This window comes from Scyliorhinus torazame, chromosome 1 (assembly GCF_047496885.1).
Source record: "Scyliorhinus torazame isolate Kashiwa2021f chromosome 1, sScyTor2.1, whole genome shotgun sequence".
Classification (NCBI taxonomy): Eukaryota; Metazoa; Chordata; class Chondrichthyes; order Carcharhiniformes; family Scyliorhinidae; genus Scyliorhinus; species Scyliorhinus torazame.
This window is the reverse complement of record NC_092707.1, coordinates 410,297,326-410,321,564: the sequence shown is the minus strand read 5'-3', so window position 1 is coordinate 410,321,564 and position 24,239 is coordinate 410,297,326. Positions and strand designations below refer to the sequence as shown.

Below are 24,239 nucleotides of genomic sequence, written 5' to 3'. Positions count from 1 at the left end.
GTGGTTACTGCTGTGAAATGTAATAACATGAATTGGACAGAGAACGACCCTTCCCAGATGGCAAGGGCAGTCAGATTTTACTGGAAGGAGGGTGTAGGCCAAGAAGGAGGCTCAGTTACAAAGGTTAAGACTGAGTATGTAATGAAAAAGGATGATCTGCGATCCCAACAAGCGGCAGAAATGGTAGTTTACCAGCAGGAGCTCCAATATAGTGACTTTGGGTGGGTGGATCAGCGAAGAGGAGGATGAGACAACAGTGCTATATTTCTATCACCCCCCAGTGGTGGACGTTAGACATTGAACAGCCACTATCACTGCATCACGTTACCCTGGCCTATGACAGAACTGGACGAAACAGGGAGTTGGAGGACAAATACCGGCCATTACTTGAGACCGAATGGCCAGTCAAGGTTACAGCCACAGTCACGGGAAAAGAAGGTACAGCCGATTTTGTTACAATATCACCACATTTATGGCCACAGTCAGCTTCGGTAAGCCCTCATATTACACGTCAGGTCCATGACCAGTACCATGCCAGGGATATGGGGCGAATGGTCAGCATCTTACCGCAGCTCGTCAGAATAGGTATGAGATATACCTTTTGAACAATCCACGTCTGACATTTAAATACTGTACCACTATCAATCCAGCCTGTTTTCTTAGAGGTCCCCCTGTCCATGAAGACGCACCTGGCCACGACTGTTTAGCCTTGATTCAGGAAACTACCACAATAAGGGGCGATTTGAGTGACATTTCGTCAGAACAACCTGACATGATTATGTGTGGTCAAATATCCCACCGGGGTTTAGTTAATGACCTACTGCAGGCCCTCCTTCTGCCAGCGCAGATTTCCGTTATTAAATGCGCTGCCCACACGAATGGTACAACCCCAGTTGACGTTGGTAATGAACGAGCAGATTGTGCAGCGCGCACAGCCGCACAAATTCAGCAAGTGATGGTGCCTAAAATGTTAAGTCAGACTAAACGATCTACTATGAATGTGTCTGCTTCTGACAAGCCAATGCCAGACGTCATAAGGTTACAGGAGGACGCTCCTGAGAGTGATAAACAAATGTGGAAACGGTTAGGTTGTACATATGATTCTGTTTCCTCTTTATGGACCACGCCTGCACATCAGACTTGTATGTCTGATGTACTGGCTTTATGGGTCATCGAATGTGTACACTTTGCAACTCATTGTGGGGCTCGAGGGACTAGTGATTTGTTGCTGGACACTTGGTGCCACCCTAAAATGCAGGGGTTGGCCCAAAGTATCAGTAATCGGTGTTTGATTTGTCAGCAATATAACACCGGAAAAGGTATCCCTTGTGGGATGGGGCAAACCCCGTTGCCCAGTGGTCCCTTTGAGACGCTCCAAATGGATTACATTGAGTTGGAAAGGTGTCAATGTTACAAATATGTTTTGGTCATTGTGGATGTGTTCAGCAGATGGGTCGAGGCGTATCCGACTATCTATAGTAAAGCTGCTACTGTGGTTAAAGTCTTGATGAGGGAAATCATTCCCCGGTACGGTATACCAGCTCAGTTAAGTTCTGATAATGGGCCTCATTTTATTGGACAAATTAACAAGGAGTTTTGCTCCCAGTTGGGCATACGCCAGCAGTTACACTGTGCTTACAGACCGCAGGCAGCCGGGGTGGTTGAGAGACACAATCAGACCCTCATAACTAAAAAAATTGAGTCCATCTCCACTACTGTAAAAGGTCGGATACTAACCTGCCTCCCTTCTCCAGTGCTATTTTACAGGTGTGGAGCATGATGGAGTGGCTACGCATCGTCTGTCTGATATTTGGCCTCACTTCGCTTGGCGTGTTATTGGCGATGGACATGGAAAAGGGGAATATTATGTATCTGTGTAGCCCCAACCAATCTACAAGGATACATCACCTATGCAAAGGTGATGTTCTTCACTGCCCCCATATACGAGGACATGGTATCGACTCATGAAGGTCATCAAAGTTAAGGAGAATGCGGGAGTCATGAAGCAGTTGCACGGGTCCCGGCGATGGGAAGGGAACATTATATGGACATTGCCTTGTTTTTGGAATACATGTAAATTTGATTTTGGATGTGTTAAAAGTGGTACAATAAAGGTAACATCAGGCTGTCAGAAGAGTGTAGGAAGAGACCATGAGAAAGAGAAAGGGACTAGAGAGAGGACGGGGCGTATGAGAAGGGAAGTACAGCTAGAACGTAGGTTACCGGGAGATGCACTTAAGTTAATTAAAGGCCAAACTGAGGAAAACCCGGGTAGTATGAATCTCTTCTACCAGATTTACCACCGTCTGTATGGCCAGGGACAGGTTGTCTGCTACCCAAACCCCGCAGCGGTGTCTAGGTTATTTTCTGTTTCACCGCTTTGGGGCACTCCCCAAACGGTGGTTCATTGTCAGCGTTCCGAGCCATTGCCCGAGCAAGTCACTCTTCCTTACGATCCGGATTCAGCACCACCGGCTATTTGCCTTCCCCTTCCTCGGGGTAATCCCCATTCACAGTATGATAGGCTGCGACGGTGGAGGGCGTACATACCTAGCCACTTCACTCCCAATAGGGATTCCCGGTCGTACGAGAATTGCTTCAGCAGTGAAGGGTACGGCTGTTTGCTGGTAGAGGTGGACACAAATATAACATGTCTGTTCCCCACCTGTACGGACAGGAGGTGCCATATCACCCAGGCGTCTGGCCAATGCGTTTGTTACAACATCACTTGCGTTCCATTGAACGCTGGCCTCCAGCTCCTTTGTGGCTGGGCGAATGTCTCTCATATCACTGTTGGGAATAGGGCTTTCTGCATTGCTGGGCGGCCCGAATGGGCATTTCAAAATTGGATAAACTGGGCTACTGGGAGGTCCTTACGCAACCGATATGCTGATTGTGATGCTAGTCTCCACACGGAACAAGGATACTACTTTTTATTTAATGGTACGGCGACCAACGTTTTGTCACCCCATTTCCCCGCCGAATTGCTATAGGGACTCTAGTCCCTACCACAGTCCCCTGCCCTTCGGCGTGGAACCTGCATAATCAGTTAGCACGCTGGGCAGTCTCTGCTGAATTTTGCGAGAACTGGAAAAAACCTCATGTTCTTGCACCCAACCGGGGCCACTCAGCCGGGTGGGGCATTCTGAGCGTATTGACACTGGGAGGTGTGGGGGGTTCCTTGGCTGTTAGTGATCGGAATTATTTTGTTTGCGGCCTTACCATCTTGGGAAATGAAACCTTGGGAGCCCTCGGGGCAATAACCAAGGAGTTGTCTCAGCTACGGTTGTTTGCAATGCAGAACCGGTATGCTCTTGACTATCTTCTGGCCCGTGAGGGTGGGGTATGCGCCATAGTACAGGGCAAGTGGATCGTGGGTGTTCAGGACTTGACCGCTAACATTACTAAATTTATGGATCGCATACGGGATCACTTGGACGGGATGCAGGATCCTGACTCTTGGGGTAACTGGGGATCTGGAGGATGGAAGGACTGGTTGATAAATATGGCCATGTATCTAGTGGTAGCTATCGGCTGCATCTTTGTGGGCCTGGCCATCCTTAAATGTGTGATGGGTAGAATGCGGGGTGCACTAGATCAGATCACCGCCCCAATCACCGAGAAAAAAAATTTAACTGTTAAAATCCATGAGGGTGAGGCAGATGAAGGGGGGCTAAGACAGGAATTGGAAATGCAGCGACGGATCTTTTTAGATGAGGAACCGTAGCTATAGATTGGATAGTTCGGTTATCATGGAATGATAAAAGGAGGGAATGACGAATGTGATATAAAATAGTTACTTTAGAGTTACTAGTTAATGTAATGTAGAAATAAGCCACTTTGATTCTTGCAGTTAGGGACAAAGGAATTTGAGACCGCATGGAAAAAGCAGGAAGAGGTGTGTCTATGAGGGTGATGCTTCATTGATAGGGGCCAGAGAAAGGGATTGGAAGTGAGCCAATCAGAATAGATCGAACAGGTCAGGAGGGACATAGGCTGATTTATGTCCATCGAGTATGTGAAACTTGATACCATTTGAACTGATTTTGCAGAGATCCCTTTGTCTGTTAGTTCAGTCGTTTTCTGGAGTGTAAGAGGCTGGATGTCCTGTTACATTTCTGTAAGATGATTCAAGCTTGCAAGCTAAATAAATAACTTCTGTTTACGTGCGAATCCGTCTCAACTTTTATTGAGGCCAGACTGACAGAGAAAGAAATTTGGAGATCAACAGGTGGGGGATGCGAACGGACTGGCCATCCGACGCCCCCCCGACATCTGGCGCTGCCAGTCCTGGAGGCCCATGCTGGTATCGACAGGGGTCTGCAGGTTTGCAGCCATGGAGCCCAGGGGGTTGGCAAACCTTGTCTGTGACTGTGCAACGCCAGCTCGCACATGGCCACTGACGCCGATGCCCTCAGCGATGGCCTGCTGAGACTGGGCCATGGACTGCTGAGACTGGGCTATGGCCTGCTGAGACTGGGCCATGGCCTGCAGAGACTGGGCCATGGCCTGCAGAGACTGGGCCATGGCGTTGAGCGCCTCTGCCATCTGGCGCTGGCACTGTCTCATGGCCTCCTGTGAGAGGGCAGCCATGTCCTGGGCCACAGACGCCGCCTGCACGGAAAGCCCCAGGCCTCGCAAACCGTTCCCCATGTCTGACACCGTCGCACCCATTGCCTCCACCGCGGACGCCACCCGTGCGGTGTCGGCCTGGGTGGCACGCATGACCGGCACGACTCCCAGCTCCTGGACGCGGGTGGACTCCTCCACCTGCGACTGCAGCCGCCGCAAGCCGCCCGTCACCCTCTTCGCTCGTCTCCGGGTCGGTGGTTGCATCGGATCTATGTGTGGGTGTGGTAACTCCAGGAACCCGGGATCCATCTGGGCGGCAGATGTTCGCTTGGACTGGGCTGCCCTCCGACCGCCCGGCCCCTCTGCTGCTCCTACCTCCACCTGCTGTACCGGAACGGCTGTGTTGTGCGCACCAGTGAGTGTACCAGACGCCTCATCACTAAAGTGCCCAACCGAGGTGAGTGTTTCTGCGATGGTGGAGGGTGTTGGTGACAGCAGTGGCGTTGTGTCGTGCTCTTCGTCCCACTCTGAGTCCATGGCACTTTGGGGAGGGGGTTCGTCTCCACCCATCCACTCTGTGTCACTGTCCGGTATTTTGTCTTCCTGGGTAGTGCTGTTCCGGGTAGGGGTGTCCCGGGTAGGGGTGCCCTGGGTAGTGGTGTCCTGGGTAGTGGTGTCCTGGGTAGTGGTGTCCTGGCTCGGCTGTGACGGGGGCCTGTGGCTGCCCCTCTCATCGCTGGGTGGCACACGCCTGCGTCGTCGCACCCGCACGTGACAGGGGCGTCGTTTCCCTGTTGCTCCAGGTCTCTCCGTCTCCCGTGGTCTCCAAGGGACATCCTGCGGGCGTCGCATGCCCGAGGGTCTGGGTCTCTCCGTCTCCCGTGGTGTGCGAGGGGCATCCTGCGGGCGTCGCATGCCGGAGGGTCCGGGTCTATCCGTCTCCCGTGGTGTGCGAGGGGCATCCTGCGGGCGTCGCATGCCGGAGGGTCCGGGTCTATCCGTCTCCCGTGGTGTGCGAGGGGCATCCTGCGGGCGTCGCATGCCGGAGGGTCTGGGTCTATCCGTCCCCGTTGTGTGCGAGGGGCATCCTGCGGGCGTCGCATGCCGGAGGGTCTTGGTCTCGCCTTCTCCCGTGGTGTGCGAGGGGCATCCTGCGGGCGTCGCATGCCGGAGGGTCCGGGTCTCTCCGTCTCCCGTGGTGTGCGAGGGGCATCCTGCGGGCGTCGCATGCCGGAGGGTCCGGGTCTCTCCGTCTCCCGTGGCCTCCGAGGGGCATCCTGCGGGCGGTCTGCATCTGCGGGGATGGGTGCCTCGACGTTTGCTCCTGCGATACACAATGAAGCATGCATGGTTAGACACGCGGGCAGTGATCAGGTGGTATGGGGGAGGGGGATATAGGGGAGGGGGGATATGGGGACGGGCTGTCGGTGGCTCACTTGCTATTACGCCCCCGACCTCTGCATCAGCAACCTCCCGGTCCTCAGGTCCGCCAGCCAGTTCCAGGGCCCTTTCCTCGTGTTCGGTCAGTGGCCTCTCATCAGCGGGCCCTCCTCCAGTCCTCACATGCTCCCTATTGTTCTGTGCGCGCTTCTTCTGTGGCGGGGGTGGGGTGGGGCTGGTGGCAGGGGTAAAAGGCAGCAGTGTTAGGCAGGTATATGAATGCACGCCATCGGTTGCGCGTGTATTGCAGAGGTTAAGGTTAGGGCTGGATTCACTTGGGGATATGGGGGATATGGGGAGGGTGGATATGGGGGAGGGGGGGTTATGGGGGATATGGGGGAGGGGAGATATGGGGAGGCGGGATATGGGGGAGGGGGGATATTGGGGAGGGTGGATATGGGGAGGGGAGATATGGGGGAGGGGGGATATGGGGGAGGGGGGATATGGGGGAGTGGGATATGGGGGATATGGGGGAGAGGGGATATGGGGAATATGGGGGAGGGGGATAAGGGGGGGGATATGGGGGAGGGGGGATATGGGGGCTATGGGGAGGGGGGATATAGGGGAGGGGGGATATGGGGAGGGGGGATATGGGGGAGGGGGGAATATGGGGGAGGGGGGATATGGGGAGGGGGATATGGGGAGGGGGGATATGGGGAGGGGGGATATGGGGGAGGGGGATATGGGGGAGGGGGGATATGGGGGATTATGGGGGAGGGGGGATATGGGGGAGGGGGATATGGGGAGGGGATATGGGGGAGGGGGGTATTGCGGAGAGGGCATATGGGGGATATGGGGAGGGGGATTTGGGGGGTATGGGGGAGGGGGATATGGGGATATGGGGACGGGGGATATGGGGGAGGGGGGATATGGGGAGGGGGATATGGGGGAGGGGGGATATGGGGGAGGGGGATATGGGGGAGGGGGGATATGGGGGATATGGGGGAGGGGGGATATGGGGGATATGGGGGAGTGGGGATATGGGGGATATGGGGGAGGGGGAGGGGGGATATGGGGGATATGGGGAGGGGGATATGGGGGGATATGGGGGATATCGGGGAGGGGGATATCGGGGATATGGGGAGGGGGGATATGGGGGAGAGGGGATATGGGGGAGGGGGGATATGGGGGAGGGGGGATATGGGGGAGGGGGGATATGGGGGAGGGGGGATATGGGGGAGGGGGGATATGGATATCGGGCGGGGGGAGGCTCACCCTGCCTGCTCTGACGAGGTCGTTCACCTTCTTGTGGCACTGGGTGCCTGTCCGTGGTCTCAGGGCCACAGCGGTGACGGCCTCTGCCACCTCCCTCCACAGACGCCGGCTGTGGCGTGGGGCAACTCTGCAGCCGTGCCTGGGATACAGGGCCTCCCTCCTCTGCTCCACTGCGTCCAGGAGCGCCTCCACATCGCGTGACTCGAACCTCGGGGCTGAGCGGCGGCCAGCTATCCAGTCGGGTGTTCCGGTCATGTGTTCCGGTCGGGTGGGGGGGAGCAGCGCGTCGCTATGAGCCGTCAAGCCGTGCGGCGTGTATGACGCTGCACGGCGTGAACCACGTGAGCAAGTGCGGATCCCGTCACGTCGCTGCTTGCCTATTTCGGGCTGGAGACTTCGCAACGATTTTTCCGGCGTGACGCAAGTCAGATTTGCGCCGTTTTTTGTGCCGATCGGCGGACTTTACGCCGTTAACGGAGAATTTCGCCCAAGATGTGAAATCAGGACTGGTTTAAGAAACAGCAAGGGGCAGGACACATTGGTCAGAGTTGTTTGTAGCCCACAAAACAGTCATGGTGATGTCGGGCATCATAAGACCATAAGACAGAGGAGCAGAATTAGGCCACTCGGCCCATCGAGACGGCTCCGCCATTCAATCATGGCTGATATTTTTCTCATCCCCATTCTCCTGCCTTCTCCCCATACCCCCTGATCACCTTCTTGATCAAAAACCTATCTATCTCTGTCTTAAAGACACTCAGTGATTTGGCCTCCACAGCCTTCTGCGGCAAAGAGTTCCACAAATTCACCACAGTCTGGCTGAAGAAATTCCTCCTCATCTCTATTCTAAAAGATCGTCCCTTTCGTTTGAGATTTTGTCCTCTGCTTCTAGTTTTTCCAACAAGTGGAAACATCCTCTCCATGTCCACTCCATCCAGGCCACGTAGTGTCCTGTAAGTTTCAATAAGATCCCCCCTCATCCTTCTCAACTCCAACGAGTACAGACCCAGAGTCCTCAACCGTTCCTCATATGACAAGCTCTTCATTTCAAGGATCATTCTTGTGACCCTCCTCTGGACCCTTTCCAAGGCCAGCACATCCTTCCTTAGATACGGGGCCCAAAACTGCTCACAATACTCCAAATGGGGTCTGACCAGAGCCTTATATTGCCTCATTGCATTTGCCTTCCTAACTGTCGACTGAACCTGCATGTTAACCTTAAGAGAATTGTGAACAAGGACTCCCAAGTCCCTTTGTGCTTCTGATTTCCAAAGCATTTCCCCATTTAGAAAATAGTCTATGCCTCCATTTCTCCTTCCAAAGTGCATAACCTCACAATTTTCCACATTGTCTTCCATCTGCCACTTCTTTGCCGACTCTCCTAGCCTGACCAAGTCCTTCTGCAGCCCGCCTGCTTCCTCAATACTACCTGGCCCTCTACTGATCTTTGTATCATCTGCAAACTTAGCAACAGTGCCTTCAGTTCCTTCTTCCAGATCATTAATGTATATTGTGAAAAGTTGTGGTCCCAGCACAGACCCCTGAGGTACACCACTAGTCACCGGCTGCCATCCTGAAAAAGACCCCTTTACCCCACTCTCTGCATTGTGCATGATATAAGTCAGGAAATTAGATGTGCCTGTGACAAGGTTAATAAAGTAATCATGGGTGAATTCAATCTACATGTAGACTGAGAAACCCTCATTCACATTGGAGTCGCTGTGGAAGATTATTCCTGGAATGTATTGCAAGAACGTCTTCTATACATTATTTTGAGGGACCATCTAGGGTACAGTTTTTTTTAGATCTTGCATTATGGGCAGCACGATAGCACAGTGGTTAGCACTGTCTGTGCGGAGTCTGCACGTCCTCCCCGTGTCTGAGTGGGTTTCCTCCGGGTGCTCTGGTTTCCTTTCACAGTCCAAAGATGTGCAGGTTAGGTGGATTGGCCATGCTATATTGCCCTTAGTGTCCAATAAATAGGTTGGGCGGGGTTACTGGGTTACGGGGATAGGGTGGGTGTGTCGACTTAGGTTGGGTGCTCTTTCAAAGGGGCGGTGCAGACTCGATGGGCTGAATGGTGTCCTTCTGCACTGTAAATTCTATGATTCTATGCAATGTGAACAGACTAATTAATAATGTTGCTGTAAATTAACCATTCGGGAAGAGTGACCATAATTTTATATTAAGTTTGAAAGTGATGTAGTTCGATCTGAAGCTCAGGTCTTCAATCTAAACAAATAAACTATGGAGGTATGAGGGGGGAATTGGCAGTGCTGGACTAGAAAAATACATCAAAAGGTCTGACAGTAGATTGGCAATGACGATCATTTAAAGAATTATTACACAGTTGCAAGAAATTTCCATTATTTTGAGGCAAAAAAACCTAGCAAAAAAAGTAGTCAACCATTGCAAAAAAAGGTGAAAGATTGTATTATCACACTGTTACAATGATAGAGAGAAAAACTTGGGGTTATACATGGAAATATTGGACTTTAAGAGGACTTGAGTTGTATATTTTTTTTAATGGACACGAGACATGGAAGAGGCTGATGAACAGCCCATTATCCACGATCAGAATGGCTGCACGAGGTCTCGACAGAACAATGGGATGTCTTCCTGGGCTCCGACACAACTCAAGGTTCTTGTAAAAAACTTTCTCAGACTGATTACTTTCTCTGGAAGGCAAAGGGACATAATGACTCTCTCTTCTCAAGGTCCCTGCTGACAATAGCCGAGACAGACAAGTACACAGCAGCCCCTTGAAGTACACATCTGAGTGATAAAAGCCTGTGTGTTGGCCATTCTGTCATTTTCTCTCTCTCGGTCTGATTGTCGGTCGGTCTGTGTGCGACGCTGAGCAACAGAAGCTGGAAGCTGACCACAAACCCTGCAAAACCTACACCTCATAACTCAATGACTTCCCTATAACTTTTTATTTTGAACTGTTTCTAATCGATATGAATGAAGATACATGTGTTCCACCATTTCAACTGAGATTCTTTTCTGGTTAATTAGCTTACTCTGTCTGAACTCAAGAAAAGCTGGTTGAATTGGCTCCTTTTAAACAGATCTATTGGGTCTGGAAAAGGTGCTGACGGGAAGGGAACCTTGTTAGATTAAACCTTTGTTGTTCCCAGCAGAGGGTGGGTTGGATAAAGACATGGAACTAGCCATCCCCCCTCACCCGGGTTTGTGACAATTAGCGGGTATCACAGCCGGATGGTGATGAATCGAGGGGTCTCACCCCGATCAATAACTTTTGGGGAACTCCACCTGCTGGTCATGACAACACACAAAGCAATTCCAATCCTCATTCAGCCTGTCCATTATTTCTCTGAGGAACAGATTCAAGTTTATCAGACACCATTCATTCGATATTCCCTTGCCTTTCATTCGGAACGTGTCTAACAGATAAATGGGAATAATGCTAAAAGGACTCAATGTTTCCGGGGCTTTCTCTCCTAATTGATGCTGCCAGACCTGCTGAATATTTCCGGAATTCTCTGTTCTTGTTTCAGATTCATCACCTTTGTCTCGCAGGTGATCCTCTGACCATATATCTGCCCCATCACTGACACAGGGCAGCACGGTAGCACAAGTGGATAGCACTGTGGCATCACAGCTCCAGGGTCCCAGGTTCGATTCCCCGGTGGGTCACTGTCTGAGCACGTTCTCCCCGTGTCTGCGTGGGTTTCCTCCGGGTGCTCCGGTTTCCTCCCACAGTCCAAAGATGTGCAGGTTAGGTTGACTGGCCATGATAAATTGCCCTTAGTGACCAAAAAGGTTAGGAGGGGTTATTGGGTTCTGGGGATAGGGTGGAAGCGAGGGCTTAAGTGGGTCGGTGCAGACTCGATGGGCTGAATGGCCTCCTTCTGCACTGTATGTTCTATGTCAAATCCCTCATGTGCTTTTCTCATACAAAATGGACCTTGTTAAATCAGGCAGAAAAGGCTCCCAATATTTGACAGTTTTGGGAAATAACTTGATATTTTTAAAACTGTAAACATTATAGAAATTAAAAGCTGTTGATTTGAGTTTGGCTCCTGTTATTGAGGACTCAGCCTGTGTTTATTGTGTGTCCCTCTGTCAGTGAATGAAGATATATTTTTCCCACCCCCATCTCTACAGGACACTGTGGAGGGTCCACACTCTGCAATCACCCTTGGATCATCACAATATCACAAGGACAGTGAGGCTCCACTTTGATGCAGAAAATGGTGCTTCCCCTTTCTGGCCCGGTTTGCACTTCTTGTTCTGAGAAGGCAGGACTGAACTCTGGAAGATTAACCAATCCCATTCCCGGCAGAGAGCCTGTCCCTTTGATCGGCAGCTTGGGAGATGATGAGGATGTTCCTGACTGTATTCTGTCTGTGAAACAGAGATGGGGCTGGATTGTCCTGCGGCTAAACGCCGGCTCAAACAGAGAATCCGCCGGAGGTTCACGTCAAAAGAATCGGAGCAAACCCCTCGCCGATTCCGGTACCGGTGAGGGGCGAGCGCCGGCGCCGCCTCCAATGCCGAAAACGAATGGAGAATGGCCGCTTCCTGGGCCAAACATGCACACGGCAGACAACCTTCAGTGGTCGCGCCGTACAACATGGCGCCGCCGGTGTGCGGACCCTACCGGCCATCCGCGACCCCAAAGTCCACCCCCTGGCCACCGCCTGGCCATCCACCACCAGTCGCCCCAGGCCACGCAGAAGCCCCCCATCCAGCGACACGTGTCCCGGCCGGGTTTGGCGGTGCTGAACACAGTCCGCAGCCAGCATGCCAGGTTCACTATTTGTGGGACCACACGTGTCCCGCGGCATCGGGAATCTTCCCATCAGGCGGGGAGCACCGTGAGTGGGCCGGCCGATGAGGCGCCAATGGCAGTGCGACTGCACGTGGCGCGCGTCACGATGACCGCAGTCCGGAGGGGGCGGAGCTTGGCTGACCGGTGTCAAACCGGCGCCGGCCCCGATTTCAGCGTCGGAGCCCATTCTCCGCCCAATCGCCAAACATGATTTTGCCGTCCGGCTGCAGAGAATCCCGCCCACGGTGAGAGCACAGGCCGACATTCTACAGCAGCAGTGAAGCTCATGTGTCAGCCTGGCTCAGTTTGGGGCACTTGTATCCCTCAGTCAGAAAGCGGTGGTTTTAGCTGCCTTTTCAGGAAGTGGAGCTCTCAATTAAAGCTGCCATTCTGGGAAATGAGAGAGAGAAAAGCATTGTGTCATCATTCAGATGTGTTGCTGCATTGAGACAGCGACATTGAGCTGACCGATTGGGTGATTCAGTCCAATATTAAACACTCCAAACAACAATTTTAAAATGAACAGGACACGCTCTCGATCTCCTGACCATTATTTGTCCGTCAATTAAAACCCTCACACAGCACCTGAACTGTCATTTAACACATTAATCTCTGGGGAAAGTTACTGAAATTGAATAGCTACAGGGTTTGGTGTCACAACAGAGCCAGAACTTCAAACTGATTCATTGCTTGTCGAGTAATGGAAGAGTTATATTTTGACAAATTAAATGTTATTGATGAAAGAAAATTGTTTTGTGTGTCTGCTTGTCTCAATTGGTAGAACTCAGCTCTGAATCACAACGTTAAAAACACAGCTTTTAAAAAATCTGTCGGTAGCCATTCAAATCCACCCCAAATACACCCACTTAATGTCCAGACTGTCACTCAAACCCATTGTCACATTAAATGAGTAACAGAGAGGAATGGGAAAACCGAGTTTTCTGACCCGTGTTCCCAGTCTGTGTAACTCTGTGTCAGGTGCACTGAACATTCTCAATGTGGTGATAAATTCTGCTGAAACTCTCATGTCCAGTTTGAATGTTCTAACTCTAGAATTCACACAAGTTACAGGTGCAGAGACACCGCAGCACAAACCAGGGAGAGTTCTTTTAGAACAAGTTAAACTTCTCCAAACCAAACTAAAACTTGTACTTACCCCCAGAAACACAGAGTGACAGAGTCACAGCAAAAAGAGTTTTACTGATCATCTCAACAGAATAACAATCCTCTTTATCCACACCGTTTATTGCAGGTCCAGTAAATACATTGAAACACAAAGTGTCCCAGACGACAGAAGCTTGTTTAATATCCTTTTTCGCAGGAGGTAATGATGTTAAAGAGGAAGAGTGACAGAGGGTGACGTTGATGTCGTTTTCATGCGTTTCAGCAAATTTCAGGGGAACTTGATGCAGTGGATTGAAATCTGGCTGAGCTGTGGGAGACAGAGGGTGATGACAGACGGCTGCGTTAGTGACTGGAAGTCAGTGTCCAGTGGGGTACCACAGGGATCTGTGCTGGGTCTCCTATTATTCGTCATTTATATAAATGACTGAGATGACTATGTGGGGGGTCGGATCAGTAAGTTTGCGGATGACACAAAGATTGCCCGGGGGGTTAACAGTGAGGCTGAGGGTCTTGGGGTACAGGAAGATGTAGACGGGATGGTCAAATGGGGAGAAAAGTGGCAGATGGAATTTAACCCTGGAAAGTGTGAGGAGTTACACTTTGGAATGAGTAATTTGACAAGGAAATATTCAATGAATGACACCGCACTGGGAAGACCTGAGGAACAAAGAGACCTTGGCGTGTTTGTCCATAGATCTCTGCATGCAGAAGGACAGGTTAATCAGGGGGTGAAAAAGGAATACGGGACACTTGCCTTTATCAATCGTGACATAGATTACAAAAGCAGGGAGGTCATGTTGGAGTTTTCTCGAACTTTGGTGAGGCCACAGCTGGAACACTGTGTGCAGTTCTGGTCACCACATTATAGGAAGGATGTGATTGCACTGGAGGGGGTGCAGAGGAGGTTCACCAGGATGTTGCCTGGGGTAGAACAGTTCAGCGATGAAGAGAGTGAAGGGGGTGTCCTGAGATGAGACCCCTTAAAACTGAATAGCTCGGAGTAAGAGTTCAATTTAATTGTCCTGTTTCTCAGTTAAAAGTTTGTGTCTGATTGGCTGAAGCTGTCCCCACCCTAATTGCTGAGTGGCAGTTATCTGTCAATCACCTGAAGCCTGATTTAGAGGCCACGGTGTAAATCGGATTCTTCTGTTTGAAGCTTAACCTGTGTGAGTCATCTCAGTTTAGCTGGGTTCTATATAAAGAGAGGTATAAAGCGCACACTCAGTAAGCTTAGTGCACGGTGAAGTTGAGACAGCCTGAGTGAGTGAGAGAGCCCGAGTGAGGATTGGAACTTGGTCATTTGGAGCAGGGCGGTAATTCAGTGCAGAGTGGGAGGAGGCGCTTTTCCCCTTTCATTTTGTTTTCTTTCTTCTGGCTTTTCAGGAGCGGAGCGGAGACGAGTGGTTGGAGCAACGGCATCTTGGGAAGGTCAGCGGGTCGACGGTGAATCTGAGGTTCAGACTGGGAGAAACTGAAGAGTGAGGTCACAGAAGGGCTGTGATTAGATTGGCCAAGAGGGGACTTGCTAAATTTGAATCTATCTGGCAAGTAGTGGTGATTGGTCAGTAGTTTTTCTTTTCTTTTCATTTGTCTATTATTATTTCTTTTGATTTTTGGAATTGTCGTTGTATAAATGAACCTAAGATTTAAGACATGGCAGGAGATCTCAGACCCGTGTCATGCTCCTCGTGTGCGATGTGGGAGCTCAGGGTCACGTCCACTGACCTTGGCTCCTTCACGTGCAGGAAGTATGTCCAGCTTCAGCTCCTGTTAGACCCCTTGACAGCTCTGGAGCTGCGGATGGACTCACTTTGGAACATCCGCGATGCTGAGGACGTCGTGGATAGCACGTTTAGCGAGTTGGTCAGACCGTAGCTAAGAGTACTGAGGGAGATAGGAAATCGGTGACCATCTGACAGAGAAAGAGCAGGAAGGCAGTGCAGGGGTCTCCTGCGGTCCTCTCCCTCCAAAACAGGTGTACCGATTTGGATACTGTTGGGGGAGATGGCTCACCAGGGGAAGGCAGAAGTAGCCAGGGTCATGGCACCGTGGCTGGCTCTGCTGCGCAGGGCCGCAGGAAGAAGAATGGCAGGGCTATAGTGACAGGGGACTCAATGGTAAGGGGGTAGTTTCTGCAGACGCAAACGAGACTCCAGGAAGGTATGTTGCCTCCCAGGTGAAAGTTTCCTGGATGTCTCAGAGCGGCTGCAGGACATTCCAAAGGAGGAGGGTGAACAGCCAGTTGTCGTGGTGCATATAGGCACCAATGATATAGGTAGAAAATGGGATAAGGTCCTACATGCTGAATTTAGGGAGTTAAGAAATAAACTAAAAAGTAGGACCTCAAAGGTTGTAATCTCGGGATTGCTACCAGTGCCATGTGCTAGTCAGAGTAGGAATGACAGGATAGGCAGGGTGAATGTGTGGCTTGAGAGATAGTGCAGGAGGGAGGGATTCAGATTTTTGGGACATTGGAACCGGTCCTGGGGGGGTTCTGGGGGAGGTGGGACAATTATAAATTGGACGGTCTATACCTGGGCAGACTGGAACCGAAGTCCTGGGGGGGTTTTTTGCTCGTGCTGTTGGGAAGGGTTTAAACTAATGTGGCAGGGGGATGGGAACCGATGCAGGAGGTCAGAGGGTAATAAAGCGAGGATTGAAACAAAAGTCAGTCAGGAGAAAAGTGGAAGGCAGATAAACAGATTGAACTCCATTTATTTCAATGCAAGAGGCCTAACGGGCAAGGCAGATGGACTCAGGGCATGGATAGGTACATGGGACTGGGATATTATAGCTGTTACTGAAACATGGCTAAAGGAGGGGCAGGACTGGCAGCTCAATGTTCTGGGGTACAGATGCTGTAGGAAAGATAGAACAGGAGAAAAGAGAGGAGGGGGAATTGTGTTTTTGATTAGGGTCAGTATCACGGCAGTACAGAGAGAGGATATATCCGAGGGTTCGCCCACTGAGTCTATATGGGTAGAACTGAAAAATAAGAAGGGTGAGATCACTTTGATAGGACTGTACTATAGGCCCCCAAATAATCAGCAGGATATTGAGGGGGCAATATGTAAAGAGATTACAGATAGCTGCCGGAATAACAGGGTGGGAATAGTTGGGGACTTTAACTTTCCCAACATTAACTGGGGCAGCCATAGCATGAGGGGTTTGGATGGAGAGAAATTTGTCGAGTGTATTCAGGAAGAATTCCTCTTTCAATATGTGGATGGCCCAATCAGAGAGGGGGCAAAACATGACCTCCTCTTGGGGAATAAGGAAGGGCAGATGACGGAAGTGATAGTGAGGGATCACTTTGGGACCAGTGACCATAATTCCATTATCTGAGGAGGGCTCAGAAACCATCCAACTGTTTTTTAAAGGAAAAAATTATATCCGCCTCTGCCACTGCCTCTGGCAGCTCGTTCCAGATCCTCACCACCCTCCGTGTGAAGAAATTTCCCCTCTGGTCTCTTTTGTATCTCTCCCCTCTCACCCTAAACCTATGCCCTCTAGTTTGAGACTCCTCTACCTTTGGAAAAAGATGTTGACTATCTACCTTATCGATGCTCCTCATTATTTTATAGACTTCTATAAGAGCACCCCTAATCCTCCTACGCTCCAGGGAAAAAAGTCCCAGCCTATCCAGCCTCTCCTTATAACTCAGACCATCAAGTCCTGGTAGTATCCTCGTAAATCTCTTCTGCACTTTTTCTAGTTTAACAATATCCTTCCTATAATAGGGTGATCAGAACTGAACACAGTATTCCATGTGTGGCCTCACTAATGTCTTGTACAACTTCAATAAGACGTCCCAACTCCTGTATTCTATCCCCGTAGCTGAAGAGCATCAGTACAAGTTTGCATTTAACAGTGAACATAGAACATAGAAAATACAGCACAGAACAGGCCCTTCGGCCCACGATGTTGTGCCGAACTTTTTTCCTAGGTTAAGAAGAAATCAATCTACACCCCATCATTCTACCGTAATCCATGTACCTATCCAATAGCTTCTTGAAAATCCCTAATGTTTCCGACTCAACTACTTCCACAGGCAGTGCATTCCATGCCCCCACTATTCTCTGGGTAAAGAACCTACATCTGACATCCACCCTATATTTTCCACCATTCACCTTAAATTTATGTCCTCTTGTCATGGTTTGTTCCACCTGAGGAAAAAGTCTCTGACTCTCTACTCTATCTATTCCCATGATCATCTTATAAACCTCTATCAAGTCGCCCCTCATTCTTCTCCGTTCTAATGAGAAAAGGCCTAGCACCCTCAACCTTTCCTCGTAAGACCTACTCTCCATTCCAGGCAACATCCTGGTAAATCTCCTTTGCACCTTTTCCAAAGCTTCCACATCCTTCCTAAAATGAGGCAACTAGAACTGCACACAGTACTCCAAATGTGGTCTTACCAAAGTTTTGTACAGCTGCATCATCACCTCACAGCTCTTAAATTCAATCACTCTGCTAATGAACGCGTGCACACCATAGGCCTTCTGCCACAGCTCTATCTACTTGAGTGGCAACTTTCAAAGATCTATGAACATAGACCCCAAGATCTCTCTGCTCCTCCACATTGCCAAGAACCCTACTGTTAACCCTGTATTCCGCATTCATATTTGTCCTTCCAAAATGGACAACCTCACACTTTTCAGGATTAAACTCCATCTGCCACTTCTCAGCCCAGCTCTGCATCCTATCTGTGTCCCTTTGCAGCCGACAACAGCCCTCACTGTCCACAACTCCACCAATCTTCGTATCGTCTGCAAATTTACTGACCCACCCTTCAACTCCCTCATCCAAGTCATTAATGAAAATCACAAACAGCAGAGGACCCAGAACTGATCCCTATGGTATGCCACTGGTAACTGGGCTCCAGGCTGAATCCACCACCACTCTCTGACTTCTATCGGTTAGCCAGTTCATTATCCAACTGGCCAACTTCCCCACTATCCTCTGCCTCCTTACTTTCTGCAGAAGCCTACCATGGGGAACCTTATTAAATGCCTTACTAAAATCCATGTACACTGCATCCACTGCTTTACCTTGATCCATGTGCTTGGTCACCTCCTCAAAGAATTCAATAAGACTTGTGAGGCAAGACCTACCCCTCACAAATCCGTGCTGACTATCCCTAATCAAGCAGTGTCTTTCCAGATGCTCAGAAATCCTATCCCTCAGTACCCTTTCCATTACTTGAGGGGAGGCCATATTGGATTTGGTACTTGGTAATGAACCAGGGCAAGTGATAGATTTTTTAGTGAGGGAGAATTTTGGAGTTAGTGACCACAATTCTGTGACTTTCACTTTAGTAATGGAGAAGAATAGGTGCGTGCAACAGGGCAAACTTTACAATTGAGGGAAGGGTACATACGATGTTGTCAGGCAAGAACTGAAGTGCATAAGTTGGGAACATTGGCTGTCAGGGAAGGACACAAGTGAAATGTGGAACTTGTTCAAGGAACAGAAACTATGTGTCCTTGATATGTATGTCCCTGTCAGGCAGGGAAGAATTGGTCGAGGATACTTATGTAAGGCTGAGGAAACAAGGTTCTGACAGGGTGCTGGAGGATACAAGATAGCCAGAAGGGAACTGAAGAAAGGAATTAGGAGAGCTATTGTGTTAGAAAAGCTTCCTGGACACACTGCATATTGTGTTAGAAAAGCTTCCTGGACACACTGCACAAACACCACCCCATCCAAACTATTTGATCTAAAGAGTTTCCACTCAATATTTGGGAAGTTGATACATGGGGAATCAACTTTACATGGGGAACGGGCAGTACTCCTGGACCTACTTACCACATGGGTACCACAATAGCCCAGTGATATTTCACAAGAACATGGCCCAGATAATCAACCCCCTACACTGTGTCGGGACCACCGTTTTACAATATGGAGATGATATTTGAACAGCCTCAGACAGTTCAGTATCGCACTGCCTGTGTCCTCCACCAGGTGGCGGAGGCGGTACCGGACACTGGACTTCAACTGAATCCAAATAAGGCACAGCTCGGACAGAGTCAGGTGATATACTTCGGACATATTATAGCTCAGGGAAAGAAAGAAATCCCGGAAGACAGGAAGAAAGCCACGCTCTGCATGCAGAGACCCCGCACAGTGAAAGGGGTCAGACAAGTGCTGGGATTATTTAACTGTTGCAGGAACTTTGTGGAGGGATACGCAGCCATTGCGAAACCCCTACAGGATTTAGCAAAGGGGGGAAGGGCTAACAAAGACAAGATAGAGTGGGGGGAGGAGGAGGTGTAGGCTTTTTCCAATCTAAGATAAGCGATGGTGAAGACGCCCGCCCTGGGGTTCCTGGACCTCAGTAAGCCATTCCACATCTTCTGCCAGGAGGATAGTGGAATGCAGGCCGCTGTAGTAGCCCAGAGGCATGGGGATAGGTTAGGACCAGTGGGACATTACTCTGCCCAAATGGATGCGGTAACCGCAGGCATGCACCGATGTGTGCGGGCCTCGGCCTGCGCTTCATGGGCAATAAATGCATCAGAACCCATCACACTGATGGGTAAAATAATCCCCCATATCGGATTGGATTGGATTGGATTGTTTATTGTCACGTGTACCGAGGTACAGCGAAAAATATTTTTCTGCGAGCAGCTCAACATCATTAAGTAAATGAAAAGAAAAGGGATAAAATAAAATACATAACAGGGCAACACAATGTAACTAGATAACGCCGGCATCGGGTGAAGCATACACGGGTGTAGTGTTAATCAGGCCAGTCCATAAGAGGGTTGTTTAGGAGTCTGGTAACAGTGGGAAAGAATCTGTTTTTGTGCCCTCATACTCGTGTTCAACTCTTAGAGACTGGAAGACTGAAGGGTGTCTCAGATCGTAGACGCTCAAAGTGGGAAGCTAATCTCTTACGTGGGGACAAACATGTGGAAATCTGTAAAGATATGAGGGAATATCCTGCAATAGGCTTAACGATACAAGGAATGAAGCATGAAAGCCTTGTGGGAGTAGAGGAGGACACTTGTGGAGGCTTGACAGAAGAGCCACTAGCGGGAGAGGGAGTGAGCGGATTATATGTGGATGGAGCAAGGAAGTTGTTATGGGCCAGGGTTTAGAGAACCCCAAAGTGTATCATGGAGTTCACCTGACCCACAACTTTTAATAGATTGTGGTATGGGGAGCACACGGCTCACTCTGCAGGAGTGGCACAGCAGAAATGGAAAAGTATTTTTTAAAGCAAAACAATGTTTATTCTATGAATTCAAGTTAACCTTTTTGAAACATGCAGTGAACACCTTAGCAACCATCAATTCAAATACAACCCCCAAATAATACAACATTAAGTAATCCTTAATATCTTCCCAAACAAAATCCAGAAGACAAAAGAAACACCTTTTAACAGAAGCACATCAGGTTTACATTCACGACTGAGAACATTTATAATTCTGAATTCACCAAATGATCAAGAGATAGTCTTTTGATGGCAGAGAGATCAACAGTACACCTGCTCTGGCTTCAGCTCCAACACCGAAAACGAAACTAAATCACACCCTGCAGCAACAGCCTAAAATGAAAGTAAAAAGCTGACAGACAGCCCAGCTCCACCCACTCTCTGACATCACTGCAGTAGTAAACACACATTTCTTAAAGGTACTCTCACTACAGATATTTATATACACACCCATTTATAAATACCCATTTCTTAAAGGTACTCTCACATGACAAAGTATATAGGTGGAGAGCCCCGTGCGTCATGGGCTGGAGTGGAGAGTGAAGGTGAGTTGATTGCGGCAGAACAGATCCTCGGGAACCACTCAGCACAAACTGCTGAATTAATAGCTTTAACGAAGGCCCTGGAAGGGGCAAAGGAAAGCGAATCAATGTGTACACTGACATTATGTACACTTTTGGTGTAGTTCATCATTATGTGACAGCTTGGAGTAGGCGAGGGATTGTGACCTCCAGTGGAGGACACATACTGCATGAGTATTTAATCAAGGCCTTGATCCTGGCCGCCCGACAGCCCTTAGAAGCAGCCGTGATTAAGGTCAAAGCCCATCGGAGAATTGAGAATTACGCACAGTAAGGTAATAGTTGGGCCGACCAGGCAGCGGAAGACCTGTTAGAGCAGGAACGGGTGGAAATGCAGACTCCAGGAATAGCAGCCGTGAAGGCCACAGACAATGCCGATATTGATGGAAGGCAGGTGCGAGAACAAGCACCAGAGGAGGAAAAGGGTGGCGAAATAACCGGGGACGGATAGACCATGATGGAATATGGAGGAGAGAGGGAAAGGTAATAGCCCCTGAGGCCGTGCAACAATCCCTGTTAGACATATACCATGGACAGGCGCACAGAGGGAGAGACAATATGATCAAACTATTAAAGGAATGTTGGTGGTGGAAGGGAATGGCCAGGGATGTGACCAAATTCTGCCAGCGATGAACACAGTGCACCCTGGTGGAAGCAGGCCGTCCCTGCAGGATAAAAATGGGAAGTCAGCCCCGGCCCAAGGGACCATGGGAAAAGTTGCAACTAGATTTTAAATTTTACTGGACCTTAGCCTCAGGTACAGGGTAGAACATACCGTTTGGTGATCGTAGATCAATCCACCCGGTGGCTGGAAGCATTCCCGTGTAAGGACACCACCGCTAGTACCGTGGCTTTGATATTGGCTAATGGAATAATACCAAGGTGGGGGGGGGGGGGGGGGGGGTGCCCCTCAAACTGGATCCTGACCCAGGGGCCCATTTCATGGGAAAAGCCATGAAAGAGGACTGTAAAGTTTTGGGAATCCAGCAAAGATTCCTCATCCCATCCCATCCTCAGAGCTCGGGAATGGTGGAGCGGATGAACCTTAAAAACTGCCTGGCCAAAGCTATATTGCAGGAAGGGGATAATTGGGTACGGGCCCTGCCGGCAATATTGTTGCGACAAAGAGCCGCCCCCGCCCGGGGAACATGTCTAGCCCCTTTTCAGCTAATGACAGGAAGAGCAATGCGCCTCCCGGAGGAGCTGATAACTGGAGGGGCGGAACTCGAGATAAACAAAGGAACTGTACTGCGATGTATGAAAGATCTGGTAAACCGCCTGCATGTCCTTAAGGGTCAGGTAATTGCACAGCAACAGCAGAGAGATTGGACCAAACTGACTGGAACGGTTACCCCAAAACTACCAACACCAGGGGATAGGGTCATGGTCAAACTCATGACAGGTAAAAAGGGACTCGGGGTTCGATGGGAGGGACCCGATGCAGTAATCATTGCTGGACAAACATGTACCTTAATAGACGAGAAACCCAGTCCGCGGTGGCGGCACTGGACACAGTGAAACCATCCCCTCATGAGTAGTCCCATAGTCACAAAGACTGAGAGAACCCTCCGGTGGGTCAGCGGATCCAAGGAGCAGGCGGTCGCCATGGCATTGGCAGCTGCTGCACTTGTAACAGGAATTATCTGGGTTTGTAGCTGGGCCACCACAGTGTCTCAGGATATGTGACAAAGGCACGGAGAGGATGTATTCCAGGGAGGAGGGGAAATTATGCGAATGATAGAATACTAATTGAGCGCCGGAAGGCATTTGTTTGTCCCCACAGGATTCTATTGCTAGCACACTTTAGGGCCCCACTTCATCTCTGGTTACGACCATCGACATCGACCTCCTCACCATGGACACGGAAGGAGCCGGACATCACTGACACAAAAACAATGATCGCATGTATACTAATGTCCCGAGGGTGTGTCGGGCTGCTGTAAATGTTGTGCGAGATGCAAGGGAAGGAGTGGTATAGGTTTATATTATGATGGGACTCAAGGAGCGTCATTCTCCGACCCCCCGCCGGGTCAGAGAATGGCCGTTGGCCGCCGTGAATCCCGCCCACCGCCGATGTCTCCGGTACCGGAGATTGGGCGGGGGCGGGAATCGGGCCGCGCCGGTTGGCATGATCCCCCGCTCAATTCTCCGGCCCGGATGGGCCGAAGTCCCGCCCAGAAACTGCCTGTCTCGCCGGCGTAAATCAAACCTGGTATTTACCGGCGGGACCAGGTGACGTGGGCGGTCTCCCGGGTCCTGGGGGGGGGGGGCGCGTGGCGATCTGACCCCGGGGGGTGCCCCTACAGTGGCCTGGCCCGCGATCGGGGCCCACCGATCCGCGGGCGGGCCTGTGCCGTGGGGGCACTCTTTCCCTTCCGCCTCCGCCACGGCCTCCACCATGGCGGAGGTGGAAGAGACTCTCCCCACTGCGCATGCGCGGGAAACTGTCGGCGCTAGCTGACGCTCCCGCGCATGCGCCGCATTTCCGCGCCAGCTGGCGGGGCAACAAACGCCATTTCCGCCAACTGGCGGGGTGGAAATCACCCGGCGTCGGCCTAGCCCCTCAATGTTGGGGCTAGGCCGCCAAAGGTGCGGAGCATTCCGCACCTTTGGGCCGGCGCGATGCCCGTCTGATTGGCGCCGTTTTTGGCGCCAGTCGGCGGACATCGCGCCATTGGTGGAGAATTTCGCCCAGGATGTCTGCACAAAGGGGATTCTATACGTCCCTGGAGGCAGCTTATACAAATTATTGCAATTCCGAAATATCTTGGCCCTTTCTCAGTTGGGAACCCAGGATCATGGGAATTCCCGGTGATACGGAACGCTGGGATGCAGGACCTTTGCCCCCAGGCAGGATGACATTGGTTTTTAAAATGACCCATCAGAAAACGTTAAATGCCCTCGATGGCCCGAATCGCCCGATTGTGAAATATAAAGTTATAGGGAACCGCCTGGAGATTCACTGTCTCGATCCCTGCCACGCACCTCACCGCAATGAAAATCATGAGATGATATGTGATAGATTAACAGTTTTGTATCAGGGAAGTGAGGTAGGCAGCCAGTCAGCACAGGAGCCCGAGAATCGGGTGGGTTATTGTAGGAAGCAAGGACCCCACCAGATCAGGGTGGGGACCAGGCAGAAACCGACCACCACCACTGTGACACCGGCGAGCTCCGGCTCGGTCACAACCACAAGTCCAAGGATGACCCCCAGGCCCGAATGTGCTGAGCATATCACTGGCCACACTGTGGGACACGGGTTAGTTCTGACCCTCACTGACGAATCAGT

At 50.5% G+C, this 24,239-nt stretch overlaps 1 protein-coding gene across 1 annotated transcript in view; it reads right to left on the bottom strand.

Annotated features, from left to right (window-relative positions):
- The window catches only part of LOC140423219 (uncharacterized), a 107,481-nt gene that overhangs the window by 74,943 nt on the left and 8,299 nt on the right, over positions 1 to 24,239 (bottom strand). Inside the window, exon 3 of the mRNA XM_072507763.1 lies at positions 13,182 to 13,457. Within this exon, the coding sequence (XP_072363864.1) occupies positions 13,182 to 13,457 (276 nt within the window). The remainder of the gene's footprint in view (positions 1 to 13,181; positions 13,458 to 24,239) is intronic.